General features: G+C 38.3%; 1 protein-coding gene across 2 annotated transcripts in view; it reads left to right on the top strand.

The window, feature by feature from the left end:
• Window positions 1-24,418, top strand: part of LOC146381614 (leucine-rich repeat-containing protein 51-like) — a 125,565-nt gene extending 101,147 nt beyond the window's left edge. The window contains exons 2-6 of one of the 2 annotated variants that reach the window (XM_084938677.1): window positions 20,267-20,335; window positions 22,225-22,346; window positions 22,801-23,006; window positions 23,246-23,394; window positions 24,266-24,418. In XM_084938677.1, coding sequence (XP_084794803.1) covers window positions 22,295-22,346; window positions 22,801-23,006; window positions 23,246-23,394; window positions 24,266-24,407 — 549 coding nt within the window. In that variant the 5' untranslated portion in view covers window positions 20,267-20,335; window positions 22,225-22,294 and the 3' untranslated portion in view covers window positions 24,408-24,418. The remainder of the gene's footprint in view (window positions 1-20,266; window positions 20,336-22,224; window positions 22,347-22,800; window positions 23,007-23,245; window positions 23,395-24,265) is intronic. The other variant, XM_084938678.1, reaches the window with a different exon arrangement.
• Window positions 24,419-25,046: the final 628 nt, after the last annotated feature.

Below are 25,046 nucleotides of genomic sequence, written 5' to 3'. Positions count from 1 at the left end.
AGAGATATAGAAAGCATGCCTTTGCATATTCTTGTGTTTCATCATCATGTCCACTGCTAACGACATGAGAGCTAGTGTGAAAATCGGTAACAAATTTGTCTTTCAAGTTTCAGATCTAAAGGGCACAGGAGAGTATAATGTTACCCTTTGTGTTTCTTACTAACGTGTGTGCGCCAACTACTTGATTACTTTACAAAACACTGTTATTGTGCAGGGAGACGGTGTAATCAGTTTTAAGCAGCATTTACGCCCACGTTGTCCGTATTGTCACCGGGATACATGTCAGTTCTTGTATAAAGCTGACAATAACTGCCTTTTTATTTTCTATGTATTTTAAACTATATTTATTGATCCACACAGGCCTTTATGACATTATGCAAAGCCTATTGTGTCTAAATGGGGCCGATGGCGTGATATGGCAGCCTCGCTTCTGTCAGTCTGCCCCAGGGCAGCTGTGGCTACAACTGTGGTTTGCCTCCACCCCGGTGTGTGAATGTGAGAGTGAATGAATAGTGGAATTGTAAAGCGCTTTGGATGCCTAGAAAAGCGCTATATAAATGCAATCCATTATTAAATCAAGACCTATATTCTGTATATATCAGAGTTTTAATATCCTGTCAATTCCTGGATGGATTCCTGTTGTTTTTTTCAATCCATCTTGCAGGAACTAGCCACTGCAAGTGTCCAAGCTCTTGTTAGAGAAGCTGTACCCCTCAGTGAGCTGTAGATCTGCCCTCGATGATGTGCATCAGCCGTGTGGTCGAGGCACTCCACACAAAGTTCAATCAGTTTGACCTTTGACCCTCTTTGCTGATGGCCTTTATAGGGGCAGCTTCTGAGTTTACACAAGCTGACAAGAGAGGGAAGAGGGAGGCTGAGGAGCATTATAACACCCCAGAAATCCACTTTCCCATGTCCCCCGAGTTCCAAAGGGGATTTTAAAATATATATTTTGTTCCTTGTCACAGCAAGCATGTTGTATAGGGTATTAATGTAGCTGAGAATTTGAGATTGAGGCTGTATAAGTTATGTGCTGAGTCCTCTCTGTAGAAACAATGCAAAATTACATGCATACCCACACCACAACCGAGGCAGGTGCTGTGCTGACAACCAACAATAAATGCAGTAAATCAACCTTTCTTTTGAGACATATATATAAATATAAATGAAACTGCAGTACTCGGTTTTTGTGATGACTGGTCATCTGATAAAAACAACAGTTGATGTCACATGTGCTCTGGTGAAAAAGGTCAGTTGTTTTCAACTTTTGAAAGTGCTCTGCTCAGCCAAAAAAGCAGCTTGGTATAGAGCTTTTTTAAAGGGCAGCCACATTCTGAGCATCTGATTGTTTTTTGTAAAACAAACAAACACACACACACACACACACACACACTGAAAAATAAGTTGCCGTCTGCTCTGTTCTGGGACACGCAAATGAGATGGATTTCTGTATCAACTGAGAGAACAGGGGAAAAAGAGGGAGAGAGAATAACAGAGGTAAATAGGAAGGAGATAAGTAGAGACAGAGAAGTGAGAGATTTAAAGGAGTGAAAAAAGAAAACTAAAAAGAGCACATGTGAGAGGAATAATGCAAGAGAAGTAAGGAGGAGGAGAAAGAGCTCAGAATAGCGTAACCGAATGAATGAGAACGAAGCGAATAGAGAGACAGTCATGTTGATGGATGGGCTGACATTTCCCCTACCCTCACTAATGTTGTCCCACTGCTGACACTGCTACTGTACACTAACACGCAGGGACACGCATACACTCTTAAAGTTTTATCTTTATTGAATCCTAAACACACACATTGACACGAGTGTGGTCCCCTGCTATCAGCCAGTCATGGCCATGCTTTTAGCTTTTCTACTTTTATCGTCATCGCATTTGTTTTGCTTTTAATGCACACAAGTCTCATCTGTACCAGCAGATATCAGGGCATAATCCAACCAGTAAGGCTTTGGGATTGTGTCTCTACTTCACAACATCAAACCTACTCTGATCTGTTCACTACATAAACTGGACTACAGCAAGTGAGCAACCAATCCTAACTCATATTTTCAGTGGGATACCATAAAGAGGCACCAAAAGTAGGTCTCCAAGCCGATTTGGGAAACCAGCAACATGGATGCCTTGAAATATGGTCCAGCTTTCTATCAGCTGCTCCTTTCACTGTCCTTGTTTTCCAGGTAATATTTTAAAAGTACAATGTGTGATCCAGTTTAATTGTAGAAGTTCCACTTCCTGCTACAGATAGTTTAGGGTAAAACACGAGGTGCATTATTGCAGCCATCTAAAGGGTTTCAGTATAGTCACTTCCTGTTTTGTTTTGAATGTACAGTGGAACCCCGGCTTACAAAGACCCCATTTAACGAAAAATTCAAGTTACGAAGGCACTTAACGGCAATATTTCTGCCCGTGGTACGGCAAAATGCCCACGTAACGAAATACATGAAATAGAAAATTTTAAAAAATTAAATTAAATTCCATAATGTTATGTACACGTATGTATGCATGCATTCGTATGCTTTCTTCAACCTCCGCCACCTCCTCCTCCACCAAGAACTTCGTCTTCAGCCAGCATCGCCTCACTCAAAAGGCGATGGAAAAAGGTGCTTTGACTTACGAAAATTTTGACTTACAAAAGATCCTCGGGAACGAATTAATTTCATAAGTCGGGTTCCACTGTACTTGTTTTATTGCCTTCACTTCTACTTCCTCCCTTTGTTTCTGTTTTATGCCAATTTTCTGGCACAACTCTGTGCCGTCAGTTAATCACTCTCCCACTATACATAAAAGCACGCTTCATATATCCCTCAGTCTGTCTCAGCACTTTTATGAATGTTCCAGCATTTTCCAGTATTGCAGTTATTCTCTCATGTATGACCTTGCGCCATTGTTTAACTTCTGCTTTTAGACTGATCCCTTCGCCACAGGACTGCCTACTCACGTATGACCCCAGTTATGATCCTCATCATTATTATTATTATTATATATATATATATATATATATATATATATATATACACATTAACACTGTTGAATCACTGCTTCTGAGTTTACAGTTGGTTCAGCAGTTCAAGTTATTTTCTTATCACCTTTAATACAGAAAAGCACATTTAAAGTTTTGAATGTCTGTTGAAAGAAAGATTAGACAAACTAATACAGGAAAAAAACATACTTAATAAAGCAAACAAATAGTCAAAGCTGTGGAAAAAAAATGTTTTCATTTAAAGAATTTTATTGATTTGAGCCCATCTGTGCACAGTATAATGGGCTTGCTGTATGTAGAATAAACATTTATTTATAGTGGCAATAATGTATTTGGATTTTCACTAATGAAGCAGTTCATTGATGTGGATCAGTTTCTTTAAATGTCATTTGGATGTGAGAACCAGAATTGATCTTCAGATAACAAAGGGGACGTTTAGCTATATTGGCATAAAGCTGAGTAATAAAACTTTAAACAGTTTCTCGGTTATATCATGGTGACGATGGTGGTGTTAGTATATTTTACACTAAAGAGTCATAGTGACGGATGATGAGACCCATTAACAACTTCTCCACTGTAGCGATTGCCCAGTGCACTAAACATTTGATGTGCAAGCTGGGTATTAATCAAACAACTCAATTAAAGAACTCGCCTTTCACGTCAGCAACAGATCAAAGCTTATCTTACTAATACACAGCCAGTAGCTTTCAGCTTTCGCACATGCATAACTACCCACAGATGCTGTGTCAGACTCAATTCTTAAAGTGGCTAGCATTTATTTTTAATGGATGTAACTCAACCATGAGGAAGCTGAGGACTGTAAAAAATAAGTTGGAGAAACAAAAGCAGTCAAAGTTCTTGTTCAAAATGAGCTAATACATGTCAAACACACTGTGTTAGATTCTGGCCACACATTGGCTCATTAAACATGTTACAGAATGGAACTAAACTATGACTAAACACTGCAGGAAAAACCAAATTCTCCTTAGAAGGTAACTAGAATCAAATCACAGACTATACAGAGTGCAGCAGTTCATAACTTAGTTGTTTGCTAAATGCAATATGCTGACACTTTAATTTGGTCAACACCTTTTTGGGGCATTCAGTCATGCAGTACCTATCCTATTTAATTTTTGATTTAAAAGATGACAAGAACCCTAAAGATTTACTTTTATCTTAGAAAATGATCAACAGGGGTATGAACTGGTGAAATGGAATAAAAAGTCAGTCTCAGAGATGCATCTTTTCATACTTGTGCGGTCATATGAAAAAGAAAGTTTTCAGAGGACTGAATGCAGTTGTGTGAAAAGAAAAAAACTAATTACAGCCTTACTGCTTCCATGGGGATTACGAGGGTAAGTAGCAGTCGCTGCTAATCAAATGCACTTGATTAACTGATCGTCATCAAGTGTGAGCACTTCTATAAAAAGCAGACATTTTGGCAGTTTGCTGACCTTGAGCATTCAGGTGTGTGATATAACACAGTGCCACAATCTACCCAGGAGAGGATGTCACAGCAGATTTACCCCCAAGATCTTAGAGAAGCAATTGTTGCCTATCAGTCTGGGAAGGGTTATCAGACCATTTTCAGACAATTTGAAGTTCATCATTCTAAAGTGAGGAAGATTATTCCGAAGTGGAAACCATTCAAGACAGTCGCCAATTTTTCCAGGAATGGGCGTTCCAGCAAATTCACTCCAAGGTCAGATGCTCAGAGAAACTGCAAAAAAAAAACCAAGAGCTATGACTCAGACTGTACTGGTCTCCATTAGCATGTTAAAGTTCATGACAGTACAATTAGAAAACGACTCAACAATTATGGCTTGTTTGGAAAGGTTTCCCAGATTTAAAAAACAAAACAAAACCTCTCTCTTAAAAGAACACGGCAACACAGCTTAGCTTTGCAATGGTGCTTCTGAACAAACTGCAAGATTATCATCACAAATACCACCAAGTGAAGTGTCAGCATGGTGGTGGGGTAGAGGAGGATTTGGGCTTGTTTTGCAGCCACAGGACCGGGGCACATTACAGTCAGTGAGTTGACCACAAACTCCTCAATATACCAATTTATTCTAGAGTCAAATTAGAGGACCTATGGCTAATGTTTGACAGAATTATGCCTTGCAACAGGACAATGATCCCAACCAGAGCAACAAATAGTAAAAAAAACACAGGGTTGCAATGACCCTGTCAAAGTCCAGACCTCAATCTGAATGAAAGGTGACGGCAGTTTACGAGAGCAGCTCTTAAATGTACGGTCTCAAGCCTCAATGAACTGGAACAATGTTCTAAAGAACAGAGTTAGGAATTGAAATAATAAAACAACTTCGAAGTCCTTTATTTTCTAGGCAATACTCTATGAAGGTTTTGGCTGTATTGATTATTATTTCAGCATCTGAGCACAGTTGCTAAGTAAAATCGACACTGACTCTGACATAGCTGACCACATCATTAACAAAGGATCTCCCGAGCTCCAGAGTGATTAGCAGTCGTATTGCTATCATGAAATGAAGAACATGCTTCTCTGTTTGAGTTTTCAGTGTAAGGTAAAGCAAGGTGAATTCAGGTAGGAATTGTATATTCCTGACAATGTTCCATATAATGGTAAATTAATTTCTCTTTTTGTGCCTTTGAAGTGTAGGCTATGATCAAAGGCAGGGCTGCGAGCCGTATTTCTGCCATCATGAAGAATCCTCTTGACTCCACAAGCATTTATATGTGTGTGTGTGTGTGTGTGTGTTTCACTTAAAAAAAACACACACACACACAGTTTATGATATTCTGTGTTTAAATTCAACAAGCCTGGGGTGTACACAATTTATTTTTACACGATTTTCAGAAAATATTTAGCTGTGAATCTGAAAATAAGCTTACACATATTTTCTAGAGATTGGAAAGTTTTTTTTCTTTGAGTTACAAGGTTTCAACTGATCATCCGGCTCTATTACATTGTTTTCCGTAAAAATAAAATGGGAACTGGCATGTGAGGCTCAGTGTCCCACATTGTGTAAAATACAATAAATAGGATATGCCCAATTTATTTTAATCCCCAAACTGAACAGTCTTAGATGTTTTATTTTGTTAGAGAGTCATGGGAAGCAAATGAGCTTGAATTAGTCCCGTGGGTCATGTCATTGAAGGACGCTAAATCCATGTTGTCTTAATTAAAACTCAGTGAATAGATGAAAATTAGCATTGCCCAAAGCCTCTGTGAACAACACCACCGGGAAAATAAAGTTTTCCAGCTAATAATTATGGTGATTGTGCTTTTTAGTGTGAACAAGGCTTTCCGCGGGTACAAAGCAAAACAAGCCATTACAACGCTCATCAAGGGAAAAGCCAAACTCTTGATGGAGCCATCAGTCACTTCTAAATTAGGGACAGTTCACATCTCAAATGTAACTTATTAAGCAAAAATCACAGATGAAAAAACAGGCTTCTTACAACATAAAGAGGCCTCTTTATGTTCAGGGTATAATTAGTATTATTTATTCATCTGAACTGTGTGTAGCAGGAAAAACTTTTTTTTTTTTTTTTTGTAACCATTCATAAAAGACGCAAGTCTCATTTTCAGTCTTAGAATATAAAAGATTTGAATTGATCCATTTTTTTTGTTTGTGATGATGCTAACTTATCAATGCAGTGGGCTACTGAACAACAGTGACAGTCTTTCTAAATTATAGATTTCTGTGTGATTACGGCGCCATGTACTACAAACACAACAAGTCCCAGTAATGCATAGTTGGCCTAAAATGCTGCAGTCTGCTGATGAGAATTAAGAATATACAGCATATTAGTCCCATTTTAGATTAACTTTAGTGGCTCCACTTTGCAGTTTGGGATTGATTTTAAAGTGTTATTGATCACATAAGAAACAGTTTGGACTGGTGCCCAGCCAAAGCTCCCTTGGCAAACTGTTTCAGTCATTTCACGTTTAAGGCTGAAGACTAATGCCGACTTCACAGCAGATGATCCTTGAAGCACTTTAAGAGATTTTAACAACATTAGGACCGATATCTTTGGGGTGCAGAGAGAGAGAGAGAGAGAATATGAAGCAAAGCATCAAAAGCAGTACTTTTAGTACATATTCCTTTAATTACATGAGATCCACTAATATAGATTTTCAAGACCAGCAATTGGCCAATATTGGCTGGGTGTGGGGGGGAAATCAATACACCATACTATTACTACCGCCATACTAATGTGTGGTAATAGTGTATCAAGTATGGGGTGCAAAATATCAATACTTTATCACATAAATTGCTAATTGCATTAAAGTTGATGAGCTTTTTCATAAAATGAAATATTACTGTCCTGAGATAACAGTAGCTGAAGATAGCAAAGCTTGCTTTACAATCAGATAAAACACCAACCAACACTGGACACACTTTGCTTGGCAAAACATCCAATCTTGTCTTGTAACTTAATTCTAACTCAATTTAACTTGTTTTTAGTTAAATTTATTTGTAGTTAAATACCTCATCATCTCAAGATAGTTCAGATTTTAAGAGATAAAAACTCTGTTTCTTTATGAAAGAGTATTGGCATCAGTGTCAGAAAATAACTGATTTTTAACAGGAAGAAACCTCTGGCAGATCCGGGCTCAGGGAGGATAGCCATCTGCCTCGGCTCACTGGGGTGAGAGGAAAGAGAAGGCAAAAAAACATAGAGAGGCAAAATATAACAATAAACAGTGTGTATGGTGGGGGGCCCCCAACTGCAGATAAAAAGCAATGCAGCTCAAGGGCCAGAGACAGAGGAAACAGAGGAAAAAAGTGGGGGACACAAAGTCAGTGCCGTGCAATACTGGCATACAAATGCATAGAAAGTAACAGGGTAACAAAAGGATGATTCACGGTCACCTTAGCCTGCTCTACCTGCAAGCTTTGTCAAACATCAAAGTTTTAAGTCTTAATAGTGGGGTGTCTGCCTCCTAAACCCAAACTAGGAGCTGGTTCCACAGAAGAGGAGCTCGAAGCTCTGCCTCACACTTTACTTTCACAACTTTAGTAACCTCAGGTAATACTGCACATGCTGTGTCCGTGCTCTGATATGCTCTAAATCCAAAGTAAAACTCTGTAAAAAAAAAAAAAAAAACCCTTCCTGTGCAAATAGTCACATAATTGTTTTCCAACAACCCTTTTCAATGATTTTAGAAATAAAGTATAGATTGTTCTACCACTACAATTTCCTGGTTTTGCCCTTACATCCAGAATTCAGGCAGTCATTGACTGTGATCCTGGTACAGTTTGAGGTGAGTACAGTTTTTCTAAAGAAGGCTGTACAGCAGCTGTTTTGACTTTTTCTAACCAGAATAGAATAGAAATCAAAAACGTAAGTTTTTGTAAAGGCTGCTAAGAGTCATTGTTGATAATTGTTGAACCTCTATGAAGTAGCCACACATGCACATGAAAAACTTTTTGACCTCTTTTAGCACTGAGAAAGAGATTACTACATATTAATTTCAATTCCTAATTGCTTCATCACATATTTGAATGGAAATGCTTTAAAAATAAAGCAGACAAAATGTTCATATTCAAGTCTTGAGCTGCCCCTAATTTCTTTATATTTTGATAGGAAAAAAAAGGAAAATTGGTGCAGTGATATACTGTTTTGCTGAGTTTAAAGTCATTATTTCTATCACCACTTTTATCTTAAGTAGTTTTCATGACAGTTAAATTTCACACCACTTCAGTAATGTTGGAGTCCGGGATCTGGGGATCTGGGGGGTGTGGGGGGGATATGATATTAAGAATGGCTTCTTGCCCTCCCCCGAACAGAAACCATTTCTGATGAGGTGAAGAGCCAGATTCATCTTTAATGTCCTATTTTAGATTATTGGTTCAGGTTAAAAATACAGTTTAAACAATTATATTTAGCTGTCTGTTATTGTATGAGTCAACACATGTCTTGAGTTAGGTGCCTTTTTTATACTTGAATGATTCACTGGTCCCTGATAAGATGTTGATCCAATGTTCACAGAAAAACCTTGACAGACCTTCAGAAGCCTCTTGAAAAAAAAACAAAGTCCAGTGCACTGAGAAAAAATATAAAGAAATAAGTTGGAATCAAGACTTTTCCACAGCACTGTACTATAACTTAATTGAATTCAGTTGTATTGTAAAGTAAAGATCCTAACACAATACAGAGAAAAGCCTAATTATCAGATGATGCCCCCTATGAGCATGCAGAACCACGCTCAGGTTGGGAAGCTGCCATGACCAGTTGGGGGTGAGGGAAGAGAGACGAGACAAAACTGTGGAAACAAATATGTTTTTGCTAACAGTTGAAATAAGAATAATATTATGTGTCATTCAATGATAACTAAACATGTTACACTGATTTTCAAATATTTATATGCTTTAAAAAGCATATAAATTTAATTGTCAAACTACACTAAGGTAATCCAACAAAGGGGGGAAAAAACACATCACACAAAAAAGTTTCATTGTATTTTAAAAACTGGCTATTTTAAATATCCAGTTTAAAATAAATAAATGAATAAATATGTAAGGCTATTGATATCTGTGACCTAAAAAAAATAAGAAGCTTTTGACAAAATTCTGATCAGATTCCTTGGCCAGGGTTCATGCATTTTTAAAATGGTCCTTCTTTCCAGCTCATCATTTAACAGTCTATTGCCTCTGATACTTTCTAAATTCACCACTTGCCAAATAGGCCAATGGCAAAACGCTCTTTTCTGAACTCACTTGTTTTCAAAGATGCTCTCCACAGGCAATCATAATTTCACAGAAAGCCACACACATGCATTAGCGGGCACGCACGGGCACGCCACTTTTAAGAAAGTCACTCAGAACTGTCCAAAAGAAAAAAGAAGAAAAAAAAAACAACAAAAGCTTGGAAATCTTGCTGTGTTTTAACATATACTTTATACTTTCCTCTAACATTCACACACATTCAGTGCGGGCTGTGTTAAGTATTGTTTCCTTCTGGCTGTTATGTGACAGTTAATTAAGCCCTTCAGTAACATCCTCAGCTTTGGCACCACAGACAGACGTTACTCACTCTTATCTTCACACAGAACACACACACACACACACACACACACACACACACACACACACACACACACACACACACACACACACACACACACCTGTATTTCCATCACTTCAGATGGAAATCGTTACACTGATTTTATTAACCTAACTCAAGCCTTTACCTTAAAGTAATCCTCCCTTACACTAACCTTAAAGCAAGTCTTTAAAGTAACACTCAGTGATTATGGTGATATGCATTTTTTAAATCCCCACAAGCCAAGCAGATCACCACAATGTGTTTTTTTTAATTGTGATTTACATTTTTGAGAGAACTTGTACACACATACATCCCTTCACACTCTTTTTATGTGGTGTCAAAAAGCTACCGTGTGTCCTCAGAATATATTTAACCTATTTCAACAGGGAGCAAAATGCGCACACACCAACACACACTCATTCATCATTCTTCTCTCCACGCATGTAGACATGCACATTCTCTCTCCATCACTTATTCCTCTAATGTTAAGAGGTCACTGCCTGGGCGTTGTAGATAATAATGAATTATGATTTTGTGTGCAAGAGCACACACACAGATACACTTTGAGGGGTTAACACGCATTTGAAAGACTGTCTGTGGTTATGTGCATTTGTGTGTGCTTGTGCGTGCAATGTGCTGATGTCAAATATTCACTTGACAAGCCATAAAGATGGATATCTTCCTATTACATTCTTAATTACATGACCTTTAAGAAGTCAATCAAAATGGATGTGTATTTTCCCGAGCCTTTGAACCAGTACCAGTGTCAGCAGCATAATACTGAATGTGTTTCAGATCTGTACTGTGTTTTTCATCGTGTAATTATATCTAACGCATTAACAGTGAAGTTATCCAGCTCTGTCCTATTCAAATGTGATTGGAGTCTCTCTAGCTCTGCATGAAATCTTCCCTACCAGCTTCACGCTAGTGCATATCATTTCAAATATGTTTAAATGTGACTGACACAAATCTTTGAAAATTAAAGGTTCTTAAACTGAATACATGTTAAAAGAATAGGCAGCCTGCTGCTTTTAAAAATGTAACGTTATTTTACTTGTATCATATATACTTAGATTACCGTGACCCAAGCTCAGCCTTTGTAATCAAATTCCTTTAAATCTTCATTAGTATGTCTGTGAAGGTTCTCAGTCATCCAGGTCATTGTAGTCTAAGGAGCTTGGAAAGAAAAGCATCTGGACTTCTTTAAGTTTCCTTGAAGACGTTTCACCTCTCATCCGAGAAGTTCAGTCCTAAGAGTAATTGGTGGAGAGTCCCAGATTTAAGCCGTATGGGAGTGTCCCCAAGAAGGTCATGGACCCTCTATTGATCCTCTACTTAATCACACGAGCCAAAGTGTGAAAACGGGTGTGGGTCACAATCAGCCAAGGTTTCTGGTGAACCCAGTTTGAAGCCTAGCCCCACCCTATCATGTGATTTCCTGAGGTCAAATGGCCCAGGATGTAAGTGGGCGTTAAGGTATCTGAGAAGGGATCTCAAAACTGGATTATAGATGGCAGACAGTTGGTGTCATATGCCAGTGGTCTCCAACCTGTTTTTGCGGTTTGTCTCATAATATTTTCACGGTCCGGCCTTTAAGGTGTCGCGGATAAATACAACACAATTAAACCAGTACCAGCACCAAAGAAAATAAGATTTATTCATAACACATGGGAAAAGACCCAGGGAAACGGAGTTAACGACAAAAACGATAAAAACCTGAAAACCATAAATTTCACACCTGAGCCTCAACTCTTGCGGCCGGGTACCAAACGACTCACGGACCAGTACCGGTCCATGGCCCAGGGGTTGGGGACCACTGTCTTAAGCCACCGCCTCTGTTCAAAGATGGTCGTTCACAGTGGACATAAATGGCTTCTTTCACTCCTTTTTCAAACCATCTGTCTTCTCTGTCTAAAATGTGAACATTGGCGTCCTCGAAAGAGTGACCTTTGTCCTTTAGATGCAGATGGTCCTCGCTAAGCTGTTCAGCATACACTACGTTCTTGTTGTGCACTGAACTTTTAAAAGTGCTACATGTTATAAACTTGTGTTAATATTCAAATAATATTCCGTTCTAAGAACACGGACTCATGATCCCTCTTAAAACAATTATTTGAGTTTGACTATAAGTATTATTATGTATATTTAATATATATATATAAAGTATAATTACACACTTTTTGAGGCTTCTTCTTGGAATGTTTTGTCCTACATCCTTGCACCCACTTGCCAAGCTTCCTTTTCACTCTAGGGTTTTTCTCTTAATGAAGATATATTTAGGCAGGTAGCTGAACAGAGCTGCAGTTCTATCACACGAATGATGCTTTCATCCTAATCTGTATAAGCATACCGCAGCGTACACAGTACTTCATTTTTACTCCTGGGAATTATGATTTTTGCCTTTGTTTGGTTTTATTTTTATAATTAAGATCTCACTTTGGGGATGAAATTCCAGGTCTGTCTATTTTAAATCCAAAACCTTACAGGCAGAGAAACTTTTTTATTCTTGAGATGCGCTCTTTTGAAGTTCCCCATCAACTTTTTTTTTTCACTTTCTCAGTTACACCAGCCAGTCTAAAGTACTTGCCACAACCCGACTAATATTGGTTTTAAGGGTCAGCATTCGTAAAGATCTTTTTTGTTTGTATGTTGAAGAATTTTCCTAGTATAATGTTGGTACCAATTTGTGTAAGCCTGTTTGGCTGAATCTCACATAGGAGTTGAATTGTGTTTCTTTTATCAGTATACATGATAAATTCAGTCTAAAGTGATTCCTCAGTAGACCTCCGCTAAAGTTTAAAACACTGAGTATGCATTTGCAACAATTAAGCCCTTGGGAGTTTACACAATTTCGCGTTTTTGTCTAACATGAAAATATTCTGATAAAAAGAGCCGACTACACATTAGTCTGTGAGATTATTTACCAATTACTTACTAAAACAACACAAATGCTGACATGTAAGGGGCTTTGTGAGGTTGGATTAAGGTATAACTGGTACGCAATGCAAAGGAAAAAATGTTATGCTCCTGGTAATGAAAGTGAATATAACTTTCATTACCAGGAGCAACAATATAAGCAACAATATAACCAAATTCATAAGATTTTGGGAACAGCAGAAGCCAAGAGGGTGGATAACACTGTTAAAACAATAATCTGGTTTTATTTAGTTGTTCAGATCAGCAATCACATGAAACCTTCTACACTGTGTTACAATCAGTAAACTCTAACAAAAAAACCAACTGTGCACACATATGAGAAATCAGAGTGCACCTTTTTAAGGTCATTTCAAATTGCTGGTTGATCTGAAGCAGGCGGTTAGTGTGAAACCAATACACTTATCTGTGTTAGAGTACACTTTCTTCTACTGCACTTAAGGACTCAGGCTGTAAAGTTCAGTTCCTTTTGGGCTGGGCTTGTCATCCACTACAAATGGAAAGTTATCAATCTTCTGTGGGTCTCTGGAAGGTCTGCAGAAACTCAAGGGGGTTTGTCATGTCTGTCTTCTGAACTTCAACTAAAAGAAAAACTGACCTAGACAATTAATGTTTACAAGTTTACCCATGAACATTAGCTTAAATGATAAGGCTTAAGTGTAATTAGCTCTATGCTCCTTTTCTAAGTGAGTTGTACAACTATGACATGCAAACCTCCATGATGCATAGCAATCTCATCCTGAAGCGTCATGGAAAATGAATTAATTTCAGAGAATGAATCCATGCAGCTCATTTAAGGCGGTATAATTATCCCTTTGTGTACCCTTAATCACAAAAAATGCTAGTAATGCAGTTTTAAACAGGAGAAGTATACGAAATACTGAAATACAGAACAAGTGTCTGTCTTAATTTTGCTTCAAACTCATTACAAAGACTCTTTTTGTGCAGCAAAAAGACTTAGTGTGAGTGAATGTAGCTTTGTAATTCACTAATTAGACTTTCACTTAGCATCATCTAACTTCATCACATGGATAAATTAAGCAGTTTTTAGCATATTGGCTAGCAATCATGTTTATTAAACATTACTTATATGCTAAATCAAGCAGTCCAAAAATTTAGCTTATTAGATAGTGAGCTTGTTTGTAAAAAGCTTCTTACCCGGGAAAAGTTGTGTACATTAGCAGAGAAACAGGCTTCAGGTCTGTAAAGGTTGGAGCAACAAGGATTGCTCTGCTGCTTCAAAAGTGTCAGCATTTCAACGTTTAAGGTTATATGTTTATCTGTACATCTACTGGAGCCTACTTAAGCATACTGTTACTGTGAGCTAAAGGCCACGCCTTGCATTGCACGCTAATTTTGAGCAGGTAGAAGTTTTAATGTTTAACAGCTTGGCATATAATGTCAGTCTTGCAGTTTACAGAGGTGGTCAATCCTCCAGTGAAGATAAATGTTTCACCGATGGTCATTTGACTGTCTTTCAGTATGATTCTGCTAAAACTCACAGGCTGAATTGAGTTTTTCTGAGGTAAGCCATGGGAAAAGAAGGGACAGATTACATTTACTGATGCATACTTTAACTTTTTTTTGAAATGTTAGGGGCTTTAGCCTTGACAGTAGACTGCTCTACTTCAAGTTTCACATACTGAACTCTCTGATCTTGCTTGGAAATGATGAGTTATTGAAACAAATATATTAACTGAACTGTTAGTGGTTCTTCAACCAAGGTTTGTAAAACATCAAAAGGAGGACTGAACAGGATCAGTGTAACATGATTTATTTTTCTGTACCGCAGCACTAGGTTTTCTCAGTTATATGTATTCCAATTATGTAATGAGTTTTGAACAAATCTGTGGTGTAAGTGTGAAAATTGTGGCCTGTGACTGGAGTGCACCTCCCAGCGCTGAGGCAGAGCAGATCTTTGAGCAATGCTTTTACTCTTCACAAGCAAACCTCTGGTGGTGCCCTTGACAAAAGCACTTAACCCCACCTGCTCCAGCTGAGCTGTATTGAGCAACTCCCTGAAGTCACTTTGTTAAATTGAATGAGGGTGATGCAGGTTGTATTGATAAAAGGGCTCCCAGTGATCTTTAGTTAACAAAAGGTATGAAAAAGACTGGAAGAGATAGTAACTTTGTCCAGCTTTTTAGTTTTATCTTTCAGTTGCCCTCTTTGAAATAAATACATGCTTTTTAGCAAGAATCCTTAGCCTACTTAGGTTTTGATCTTCTTAGTTATTCAAAACTGGGACTATAGCCTAATACAACTACTGTCGGCACCTATTTCTCTCTTAAAATATTTCATATTTATGCCAGGATAGGAGAACTTTTACATATACCATTGACAAATCAAGTGATATAACAAGAATCATCTGCAATGTCCTGCCTTTAATAGATAGGTTCTGATATTCATGTAATTTAGATGCCACTTTGACATGCAGCAACCTTACAGTAGATCTAATTGGGTGTCTTACTGGTTCTACAGCAGTAGAGCCAGTAAGACACCTCAACCTGCTACACACCACAAAATCTGCCCGAGGCATTGACCCATCTTCGAAAATCCTACATCCAAATGCAATCTGGCTTCTATGGAAGTCAGAACAAGCCAGATTCAGAGAGCTCCCACCCCGCAAACCTCCACAACATCCAAAACATATTTTGCTACGTTCTGGTTTCTCAGACATCACAAGACACCCTCGGGGATTTCTTTGCGCAGTCCTGATGAGTCACACGATAGTAACACAGTATTATTACAGATATTTAAAATAGGTAGCTCTTGAAAATGAGACCTCGTGTCTCAGTGAGATTTACCTGTACAAATAAAGGTGAAATACAAAAGTAAAAACCACAGAAATGTAGCTGCTTAATGAATACTAATACTTAATCTTCAGACATTGATTACATTTAGCTGCATAACTATATTTATTGAATAATACAAAATAGAAGAACTGATTGATGGAATAAACAATTATTTATATGGCTTTAAGGCAGGGGTGTCCAACTCCAGGCCTCAAGGGTCGGTGCCCTGCAGGTGTTTTGGTAAAATAGATGCAGTAAAAGAAAAACACACTGTCATGAACTGATCTCCCCAGATCGCAGATCTCAGTGTTATTGAAACAGCGTGGGATCATCTCAACAGAAAGGAACTGTTGATTTATTTATGTCAGGAAGTAATTCTAGGCAAACAAACACAGTACTATCAGAACTTGAGTTACACCGCCTGCTAAAGCAATAGTGAAGATTCTTTATTTTCTGTTATGTGTTCGTATGTCTCTGATGAAAGCAGTACAACTGACTGGATAACTAATTAGTAGCATCACTGTATACATCATCCATCTGACTGCCTCACTAATGGACTGATACACTGCTTTACCCACGCTGCCTGTCAAATTGACTGACATGACCGATGCATTGCGTGACTGGTTGAATGACCATCTGACACAGCAGCTTGCTGACAGATATACTAGCTTTCTGACTGACTACACAACTGAGAATTTAAGAGAGTGACTGGCTGTGGAGGCCATTGATGGACTGTCAGTATATTCTTAATAGAAGGTAAGCAGCAAAGTGTGCCCATGCCATGAGAAGCCCGAGTGACCAGTGTGCTAATAGCATGACCTCCTACGTAATACTAAAAGGAGAGGGTGGGGAATAGAGTAAGAGAGAGTGACAGAACAAAGGTAAGAATATGCATGAAGAGAAGAAGAAACACATTTATTACATAAGAAGAAAAGGGGAAATCGCGGTGAGAAAATACCCCTCTTTTTAAGTCTGTTGTTACTGATTCTGAAGGACAGGGACACACAGCTGTTGTTAAGGACAAATAGGAGAGACTGATGAAAAGCAGACAAGGAGAATTAGAAGGTGAAATTGAGAAGATCAGTGCTTTTTAATGAGTAGAGGCCGATAATGAGTGAAGGGAAGAGACATGGTAAGGGCAAAGCCTGAGCACTGGGGTAGAAAAATTTCATGGAGGTAGAATTTGGAAAAAAGATTCTTTCTATGTCCCTTTGGGCAACACAGAATATTGATTGTATCCATTGTCATTTAATGTGTGCGGTAATGCAGTTGTGTGCCAAGATCATTGTACTTTTACAGTAACTGTGCACACTCCAGCATTCATTGTGTATGTCTGAATGTGTCTTTGTACCCCTGGGCAAAGGGCATAAGCGATGAACTCGCCACTATAAATTTCTCATATTCAGCTATGAATGATGCATTTTGAGTGTGGGATCTATGCACCTCCAGGATAGGATAGCATAGTTTAAGTGTTTGAATACACTGAGAGATGCAGCAAAATCACATTTGCAGTATAGCATAATATCATTTTTAAGCACAAATCTGAAACATTTAAAATACAAAAAGTAAAGAAGTATCAAAGAGAATGGAGTAATTTCAGTGGCTGGGACCTTAAAGCCATGATTACAGCTTTAAAATTAAACATTGTTTTCATAACACTGAAGACAATAAACTGTCGGCACTGTTTTCAGCACAGCATTAGGTGATGCTCATATATTGCTGAAAGGCCAACTTTTGACTGGTACTGCAAAGACCCCAATTAAGCACAGAGCAAACAAACACTAACAGTAACTTAAATACATAGTGCATTGAGTTAGGCGTGTGAATTTCCTCAAATGGATATTTTTTCTTCTGCTGTAGCAATAGCTGTTTTCTCTCATATTTATTGTAACAAGCTTGGATGTATGACTGGCTAAATATATATTCAGTCAAACGGAAGAAAACACAAAAACTAAATAACAGACAGTGTTAAAATTGTTTTGCTTGACCAGCATGGCATCAGTGTTTTTTCCTGCACAGTTAATGTTAAGATAATTAAAATGACATTAACTGCGAGAAAGCTGCTGTTTTGCTGTGCATGCTGAATACGCTGTGGATCACCTTGAATGTCACATGAAGAAATAATCTTGTTTAAATCCATCTCCTTTGTTTTAAATGTTCAAATACGATAGTTAAGAATAAAGCAGGAAGCAGGCATATTCCTCTAATACCATTACTTTTCATCAGGGGACAATGGCAGATGCACTTACGCCGCAGAAGTTGGTATTACACAACAGCGGCTGTGTTTATGCAGGTCTCTTACTGCAGGCTGAAAATGTGCCTGTATTAAGCCGTTCTTCTTGCTTATACCACCTATATAATATGCAGATGCGAGTGCGGAAAGAAATTAAAGGGATACGTGAAACACTAAAGGCTGCCCGAGCTCTACCAATCCTGCAGTCCAAACAACAGCACATCGATGCTGAACGATTATGCAAAAACATGCATTATGTTTCAAGCCGCTGTTTTTAAATGAGTCATTTCAGTGCTGTGTGTACAATGTCATAATTGTTGTTTTGTTTGAAGCGGGTGAGCTGAATTGGATGAGGAGTGATGTGGAGTTCTTATATCACTTTGACCTTTGATTTGAACTATTCAGACCACAGTGTCCATTCTGTTTCTTTCCTGCTATGTGACTCTTAAGAACACAAGTTCAGCTATCTTACTAAATCTTGATCAGAACCTGGACTTTATTTATTTCATGTTTTTTAGTCATATGCAAGTGTTCAGCTTACATAAATACAGAAATACAGTATACAAGGAAAGAACAGAGTTTTATGTTTCTTGAGCCCAGTACCTTACCTTCGCCTGATATTTCCTCATTCCATATTACACTGATAGCACTTACCCAAACAAGTCTTTAATGGAAAGTTTAAACTAGTTTAGAGCTACTTCAGTTTCACTTGCATCCAGTTCTCCACTTCCAGTACCACGCTAATGTAAGGTGCTAATAAATGGAAAGAGACTTGGCGACAGCCATCTGCCAAGTAAAGCAGTGGACAGTGCAGCTGAGAATAAACAGCTATAAAATACTATACTGCGAAAAAGTCTTAAGGCACCTCCCATTTCTTTATATTTGGCTTGGAAATTTGGAGAGCGGGCACAAGGGTCTAAAGTTAACATTTGCTGTGACCACCTTTATTCTTCAACACAGCATGAACTCTGTTGGGCAAGCTTGCTGCTTCTAAATTTTTGAAGTGGTCTTCAGGAATAGTCCTCCAGGCTTCTTGAAAGACATTTTTTGTCTGCCTTTTGTTCTGTTCTCTGTCAAGATGATCCCACACTGCTTCAGTAATGTTGATGTCTGGGCTCTGGTGAGGCCAATCTATGACTGATAGTGTTCCCCTGTCTGTTTTCACTAGGTAGTTATGCTTTTGCTCCATTGGCAATGTGTCACAAGCTTTCCAGATGGTATTCCATGATGGATCAAGATTTGACAGTACCTTATTGTGTTATACTTCCATCCATTCCCCAAATCATCACAGAGCCTCTACTGTGTTTTGCAGATAGCCATAGACACTCATTGTTGTATCTGTCTCTTGACCCTTTCTATACATAGTGATGATAGTTTAAGCTAAAACATTTCAAAGTGGAATTCATCACTCTATAAAGGTCTATGTAATTTGCAACCAATGGATCCGTAAGACCCGTTAAAGTTAATCTCAACTGAACTAAACTGAAGGACTGGATGAATATATACTCGATATTGTGTAGCTGGATATTTTTCCTCCACCTCGCCAGTTTCCTCAGCTTTTTTAAGAACACACTGCTCACCTTGTGCAAAATTATTGAATAGTAGCTCCATTAGAATCACCTCATTAATAAACATTAACAAAGAAAAAAAACACATTCCTCTGCCAATGTCCAAAGAACGACTTTGAGAGATTTTCAGAAAGCCTGGAGAACTTTTGCTCAAACTACAGTGTATAAAGAAATAAGGAGTGGCTCAAGAGTTTTGCACAGTACTGTATATTGATTATCTGGAGGTCTATAGCCTACAGTGTTACTGTACCCTCATGAATATTCAATCCCTTCAAACCACTGCTGTTCAGATTTTTCAGCTTCCTACTGTGTGCGGCTGTACATGGGTATTAAGCACATCACTCATGGCCGTTGCAGGGAGGAAAGAAGTCCAGATGTTTCCATCTGGTCTCCTGCTTGATGTTTTATTCATCTGAATGACCCTGTTTCCTGATCTATGATCTTAAGAGACTCAGCCACACACACACCAATGACACCACCCTCCCACATGCTTATACGCAATTTATCAGTGGGACATAAATTTGAAGATCACCTTAAACATTAGATGAACCATGCGGCTTGTAAATAAACACTTGATATCTCCTTTACATACCTCACATACTCTGACTTCCAAAACATTTGTTCAAACCCATCCTGATTCCAGCCTCTGTCTGTGTCTCTGTCTGTGTCCTTCACTATGGCTCACTGTCATTTTCATATCTTATTGAAGGACTGTCCTTACTCTTTCAATGAGGTGCTGTTGTGCTATTAGACGCTGACATCTTGAGCGAGCAACAAGGTGAGGAAAATCTCCGGCTGATGGATGTAATTTTCCATGATCACCTCTTCTGTCCTTTGAGTTCTTCTTTGTGAATATGTCCTCCATTTACCCTCTCAAACTCATATTCTGTTTATTTTTCTGTGCTCGTTGGTACATTGTCAGCATAGATGCAGAATTCAGGAGAGTTAGAGCATATATATCCCAATAATAGAAATGCAGACAGTGACATATATTCTAGACAGGTGAGTTTTTCCACACCTGTAACACATAATAGGTAAACATGTTTGCATCTGGTTACGTGGACAACTCAGACTCACCAGTTCATCTGGACTGCATGTTTTTAGATGGCGTGAGGAAATAGGCATGCCAGGTAAAAGGCGTTGATCTTTTCATACAATACAGGGCTGTGCTGTAAGATTTATGGTCATGACATTCACACGATGTCCAGCTTTTAAAGTTGGGATTGGTACAATACATGATCCAAATATTGGATTGGAGCATTCCTTGACTTCCTGACGGCCTGAAAAACTTGATTCCAGGTTATGATTTAAGTCAAAAGCTCTAACATTGTTATTATGTGCTTTAGCTGACTGACTTGCAATGTAATCAATAATCACGTTGTCATGTTTCGGTTGGCAATGTACAGACCCAATCAAAAGTTTGAGACCACTTGAAAAACAGCAAAAAAAAATCATATTTTGCATGGTTGGATCTTAACAAGGTTCCAAGTAGAGCTGCAACATGAAGAAATGGGAGTGAGGCAATACATTTTTTTGAGCAATTTGTTGAAAACAATGCTTTATGCTTAAATTACACAGAATGTTTTACAACTGATCAAAAGTTTAGGACCACACCTTCAAAAAACCCTGTAAACCCTGTAAATGAAAACATCTCAGGTGGGATCTGCTTGTCATGCCAGTAACGTTGGAAACCATCAGGACCATCAAGATTAAATTTTTTTTCTCATCAGAGAATAAAACTTTCTTCCACCTTTCAGTGTCCCATGTTTGGTGCTCTCTTGCAAAGTCCAAACGGTCAGCTCTGTGGCTTTCAAGGAGGCCTTTGAAGACATTTTTTTGGTTTTGAAGCCCTTCAGTCTCAGATGCTGTCTGATGGTTATGGAGTTGCAGTCGACACCACTAACGGCCGTAATTTGGGTGTCTTGACGGACTGCCAATTGGTTCCTCAGTTCGGGTGAAATCTTTTTGGGTCTTCCACTTGACTTTTTTGTTCCATAACCCCCAGGATCATTTAAGAAATTCCAAATGACTGTCTTACTGCTTCCCACCTCAGTAGCAATGGCGTCCTGCGAGAGACCCTGTTTATGCAGTTCAACAACGTTAAAAACGAAATGTTTTTTGTGCTTTTGCCATCAGAACTTCATGACAATGTGACTACCTGACAGAAATGATGATGAAACCACATTTTTTCACAGATTTGACCTTTTACAGGCATGTGGTTCTAAGTGTTTTACCAACTGGAAAACAACTTGTTTCAGTTTAAGCTTTGTTTTCAGTAACTTGTAAGGTCAAATAATTGTTTTGTCTCACTCCCATTTCTTCTTGTTGCATGTTGAAGCTCTACTTGGAACCTTGTTAAGATTAACCATGCAAAATATGATATTTTTTGCCATTTTTTAAGTGTTCTTAAACTTCTTATTGGGACTGCATTACTGCAGGATATTATTCTGTGGTTTCCATGCATGCATGTATCTGTAAGAAGTAGAAAGATGAGGTGATCTATAATCAATGTTTGGTCTTCTTCTCTCTCCTTCTAAAATATATATCAATTGAATGCATTCTATATTGTGTGTGTGTGTGTGTGTATAAACTGCAAATGTTGACTTTTGAATTTCATCGCTAAGCAATATGTTTAATTTTTTTTCTCATGCAACCATGTGTTTTCAGTATTCAGTCACTGCTCTAGGTTTAATCTGGACATTCATTCTGCTGTTGCTGGAGACCTTTTGAACTGAACATGTATAGTCCACCAGTGGATCTTTCCTTTAAAAATCTCAGCAATGTTGCAGGTAGTATATTTTTAAAAATCCTGAAATATAAAGTAGATAAAGAAATAGTGTTTACTTTTAAATATATTTCTTCCATTAATAATTATTTAAGTGCTCCTGGGGGGTGAGCTTTTTGGTAGGAAGTATTTTCTAGGACAGCACCTGCTCTTACAAAACCACTTAACTATAGTTAGTGTATCAACTGCTGTTATCAAAATGCATGAATTTAAATACTGCAATGTCTACATGCTAGCATAATCTAGTCACACAAACTTGTAATTTATTGTTTTTAAAGCATTTTAAAATAAAATACTTCAAATCACTTCTTATTTCTACAGTATAAAATTCTGTGAACATGACTGCAGTAATCACTTTAATAGAGCAGCTTTAAGCAGCAGAAATAAAACTGCATATAAACAAGTACCAAAGCTGCCCGTATGATGCATCAAGTCGCATTATGTTATTTTTGGTTCAGGTGCATTGGCAGAGCTGCCCCGAAGTCTGCTCCGCCCTTTAACCACAAATTCAAAGGGGAAGTACCTGAGCTGCTCTCTGCGTCTCAGTAATAATAGCCTCACCGACCTTGTTGGCCTCCAGTACACGATCAACCACTTTTTTGCACAACCATCAAAGCTTGGATGGTTGGATCTGTCCTTCAACAAAATCACCTGCATAGAACCTGTAAGAATCATTTTTGTTCTTCTAATAGCTCATTTTCAGTTTTCTGTGTCTTCTTGTGAAATTAGCCCCTGTCTTCGATGTATAATTACACACGTCTTATATACAACATTTGTTTTCCCTGTTTATTTAAGGAATGTTTATAATCTACATTTGTTTCCCCAAAATGCAATAAATTCTGATATCTTCACAAGCTAACCAGCATTTTATTGATTTAAATTTACAACTAAGCCCTGTTACAGGTTTTGTGTGAGCTGAAAGAACTGCGTGTGCTGTATCTTCATGGCAACAGCATCTGGAACCTGTCAGAAGTGGACAAGCTGAGAGAGCTCCAGCATCTGCACACAATCACATTGCATGGCAATCTCATAGAAACAAGCAAAGGCTACAGGTGCAAGCTCATTTTCAGCAATTTCACTTAAGACAGACATTCTGTTCTCAGAGCTGATCTCAAGTTGCAGTGTGTGGAGTTATACACAGGCTGGTTCTAGATTGGTTGTAGATAGTTGATAGCAAGAGGCTAGGCCAGAAGCAGAGAAGAAGAAAAGCAAAACAAAAAATAAGAATTAGAAAGAAAAAAATACCCTGACAACACCTGCTTTACACAAATTCATAGATCTTGCGGCATGTTGAGCATAACTCATGTGTTTCAGGGGGCTATGTTTTTTTAATGGGAAATCACAGGTTTGTAAGAGGGAATATTTGATCAGAAATGTAATAACTATTTTAGCAAAGTGGCAAAACAAGTGCTAAAATATTCTTCCTATTAAAGTACAAAATTTACCTAAAGTAGGTAAAGTTAAACTCCCTTTTTCTGAAGAATGTCATTAACTGAATATATGTAGTACTGTACCAAGTACCATAATATTCTATTCTATTCTAGTATAAACAGTATTTGTAATAACTAATGCACTGAATCTAATCATATATCTGTTGCAACACCTACAGATATAGACAGAGAAATGTCACATTGAGATATGTGATACCTCTGATACCTGCTTATGTCTACATTAGATGTGTCAGGTTATTAGGTTCAATATCTCAGGGATATAGCTTCTTGATTTAATTTTCATCTCATTTCATGCTCTCATTTATGTGAAAAATCAGCAAAGTCTGCTTCACAAAGACTTAGACATATCGTCCTTATTTAAAATCAAATGTTAATGCTGATATGAATTTTCATATATGGAAGCACTCAACATGTCCACGGTGCCCTTGGAGTCAAAGCTGACTTTGACGTGTGTGCCTTTGTGTATGTTTAGGAATTACGTGATTTCTGTATTGCCTCAGCTGAAGACGATGGACTTCAGCGGTGTGACACGAGATGAGCGGGTCATGGCAGATATCTGGCGTTCTCACGGCACCAAAAAAACCCCGAGATCATTAAGTGTTTCTGCTGAATAAAAATGTTTGTCCTCTCGTCACCAGCCTGTTTTGTTTTTTTTTCTCAATTCCCTGCGTCAGATCTTGGTACCCGTGTTATTTACAGCTGAGCTAATATCCTGTGAGCGTTCTCATTTTTGACCTATGGGCTGTGGCTATGGTCACCCATCTTCCTGCTTGATTACTGCAGTAGTAATTAGGAGGTAATCAGACCCTCGGTGGCCATCGTCACGACATGATGTCACAAACGGCGCACTACTTGTACAAATCTGAACATGCTGATGTGGCCCAGGGGTTATCGGTTGAAGTTAGAATCACTGTGACAGCTCAGACAATGTGAAGGACCTTGCGTAAAGTCAACTTCAGTGAACTGCGGTTGAACTGTGAAATACAAAACTCTTGCTTCCTCTTTTGGGATATTTCATATTGGGAGCACATTCTGTGGTTAGACGAGTGTAAAATGAATTTGTTCAACTCAGAAGGGATCCAGCACATTTGGCATGACCCTCGATGGGAATACCTCAGTGAAAACATAGTCCTGACTCCCACCAGATAAGTTAGAAGATGGGATTGTGATGATATGGGCCTGTGTAGCAGATTTCAAATGGTTGACTGCGTTGTGACGACAGACACAGACTGGCTGGAAACTGGATTTATTTA

The sequence above is a fragment of the Perissodus microlepis genome, chromosome 8 (genome assembly GCF_051167445.1).
Source record: "Perissodus microlepis isolate ML-2025 ecotype Zambia chromosome 8, ASM5116744v1, whole genome shotgun sequence".
NCBI classification, from domain to species: domain Eukaryota; kingdom Metazoa; phylum Chordata; class Actinopteri; order Cichliformes; family Cichlidae; genus Perissodus; species Perissodus microlepis.
Note: the sequence above shows the minus strand (reverse complement) of the source record. Positions and strands in the feature narration are given on the sequence as shown.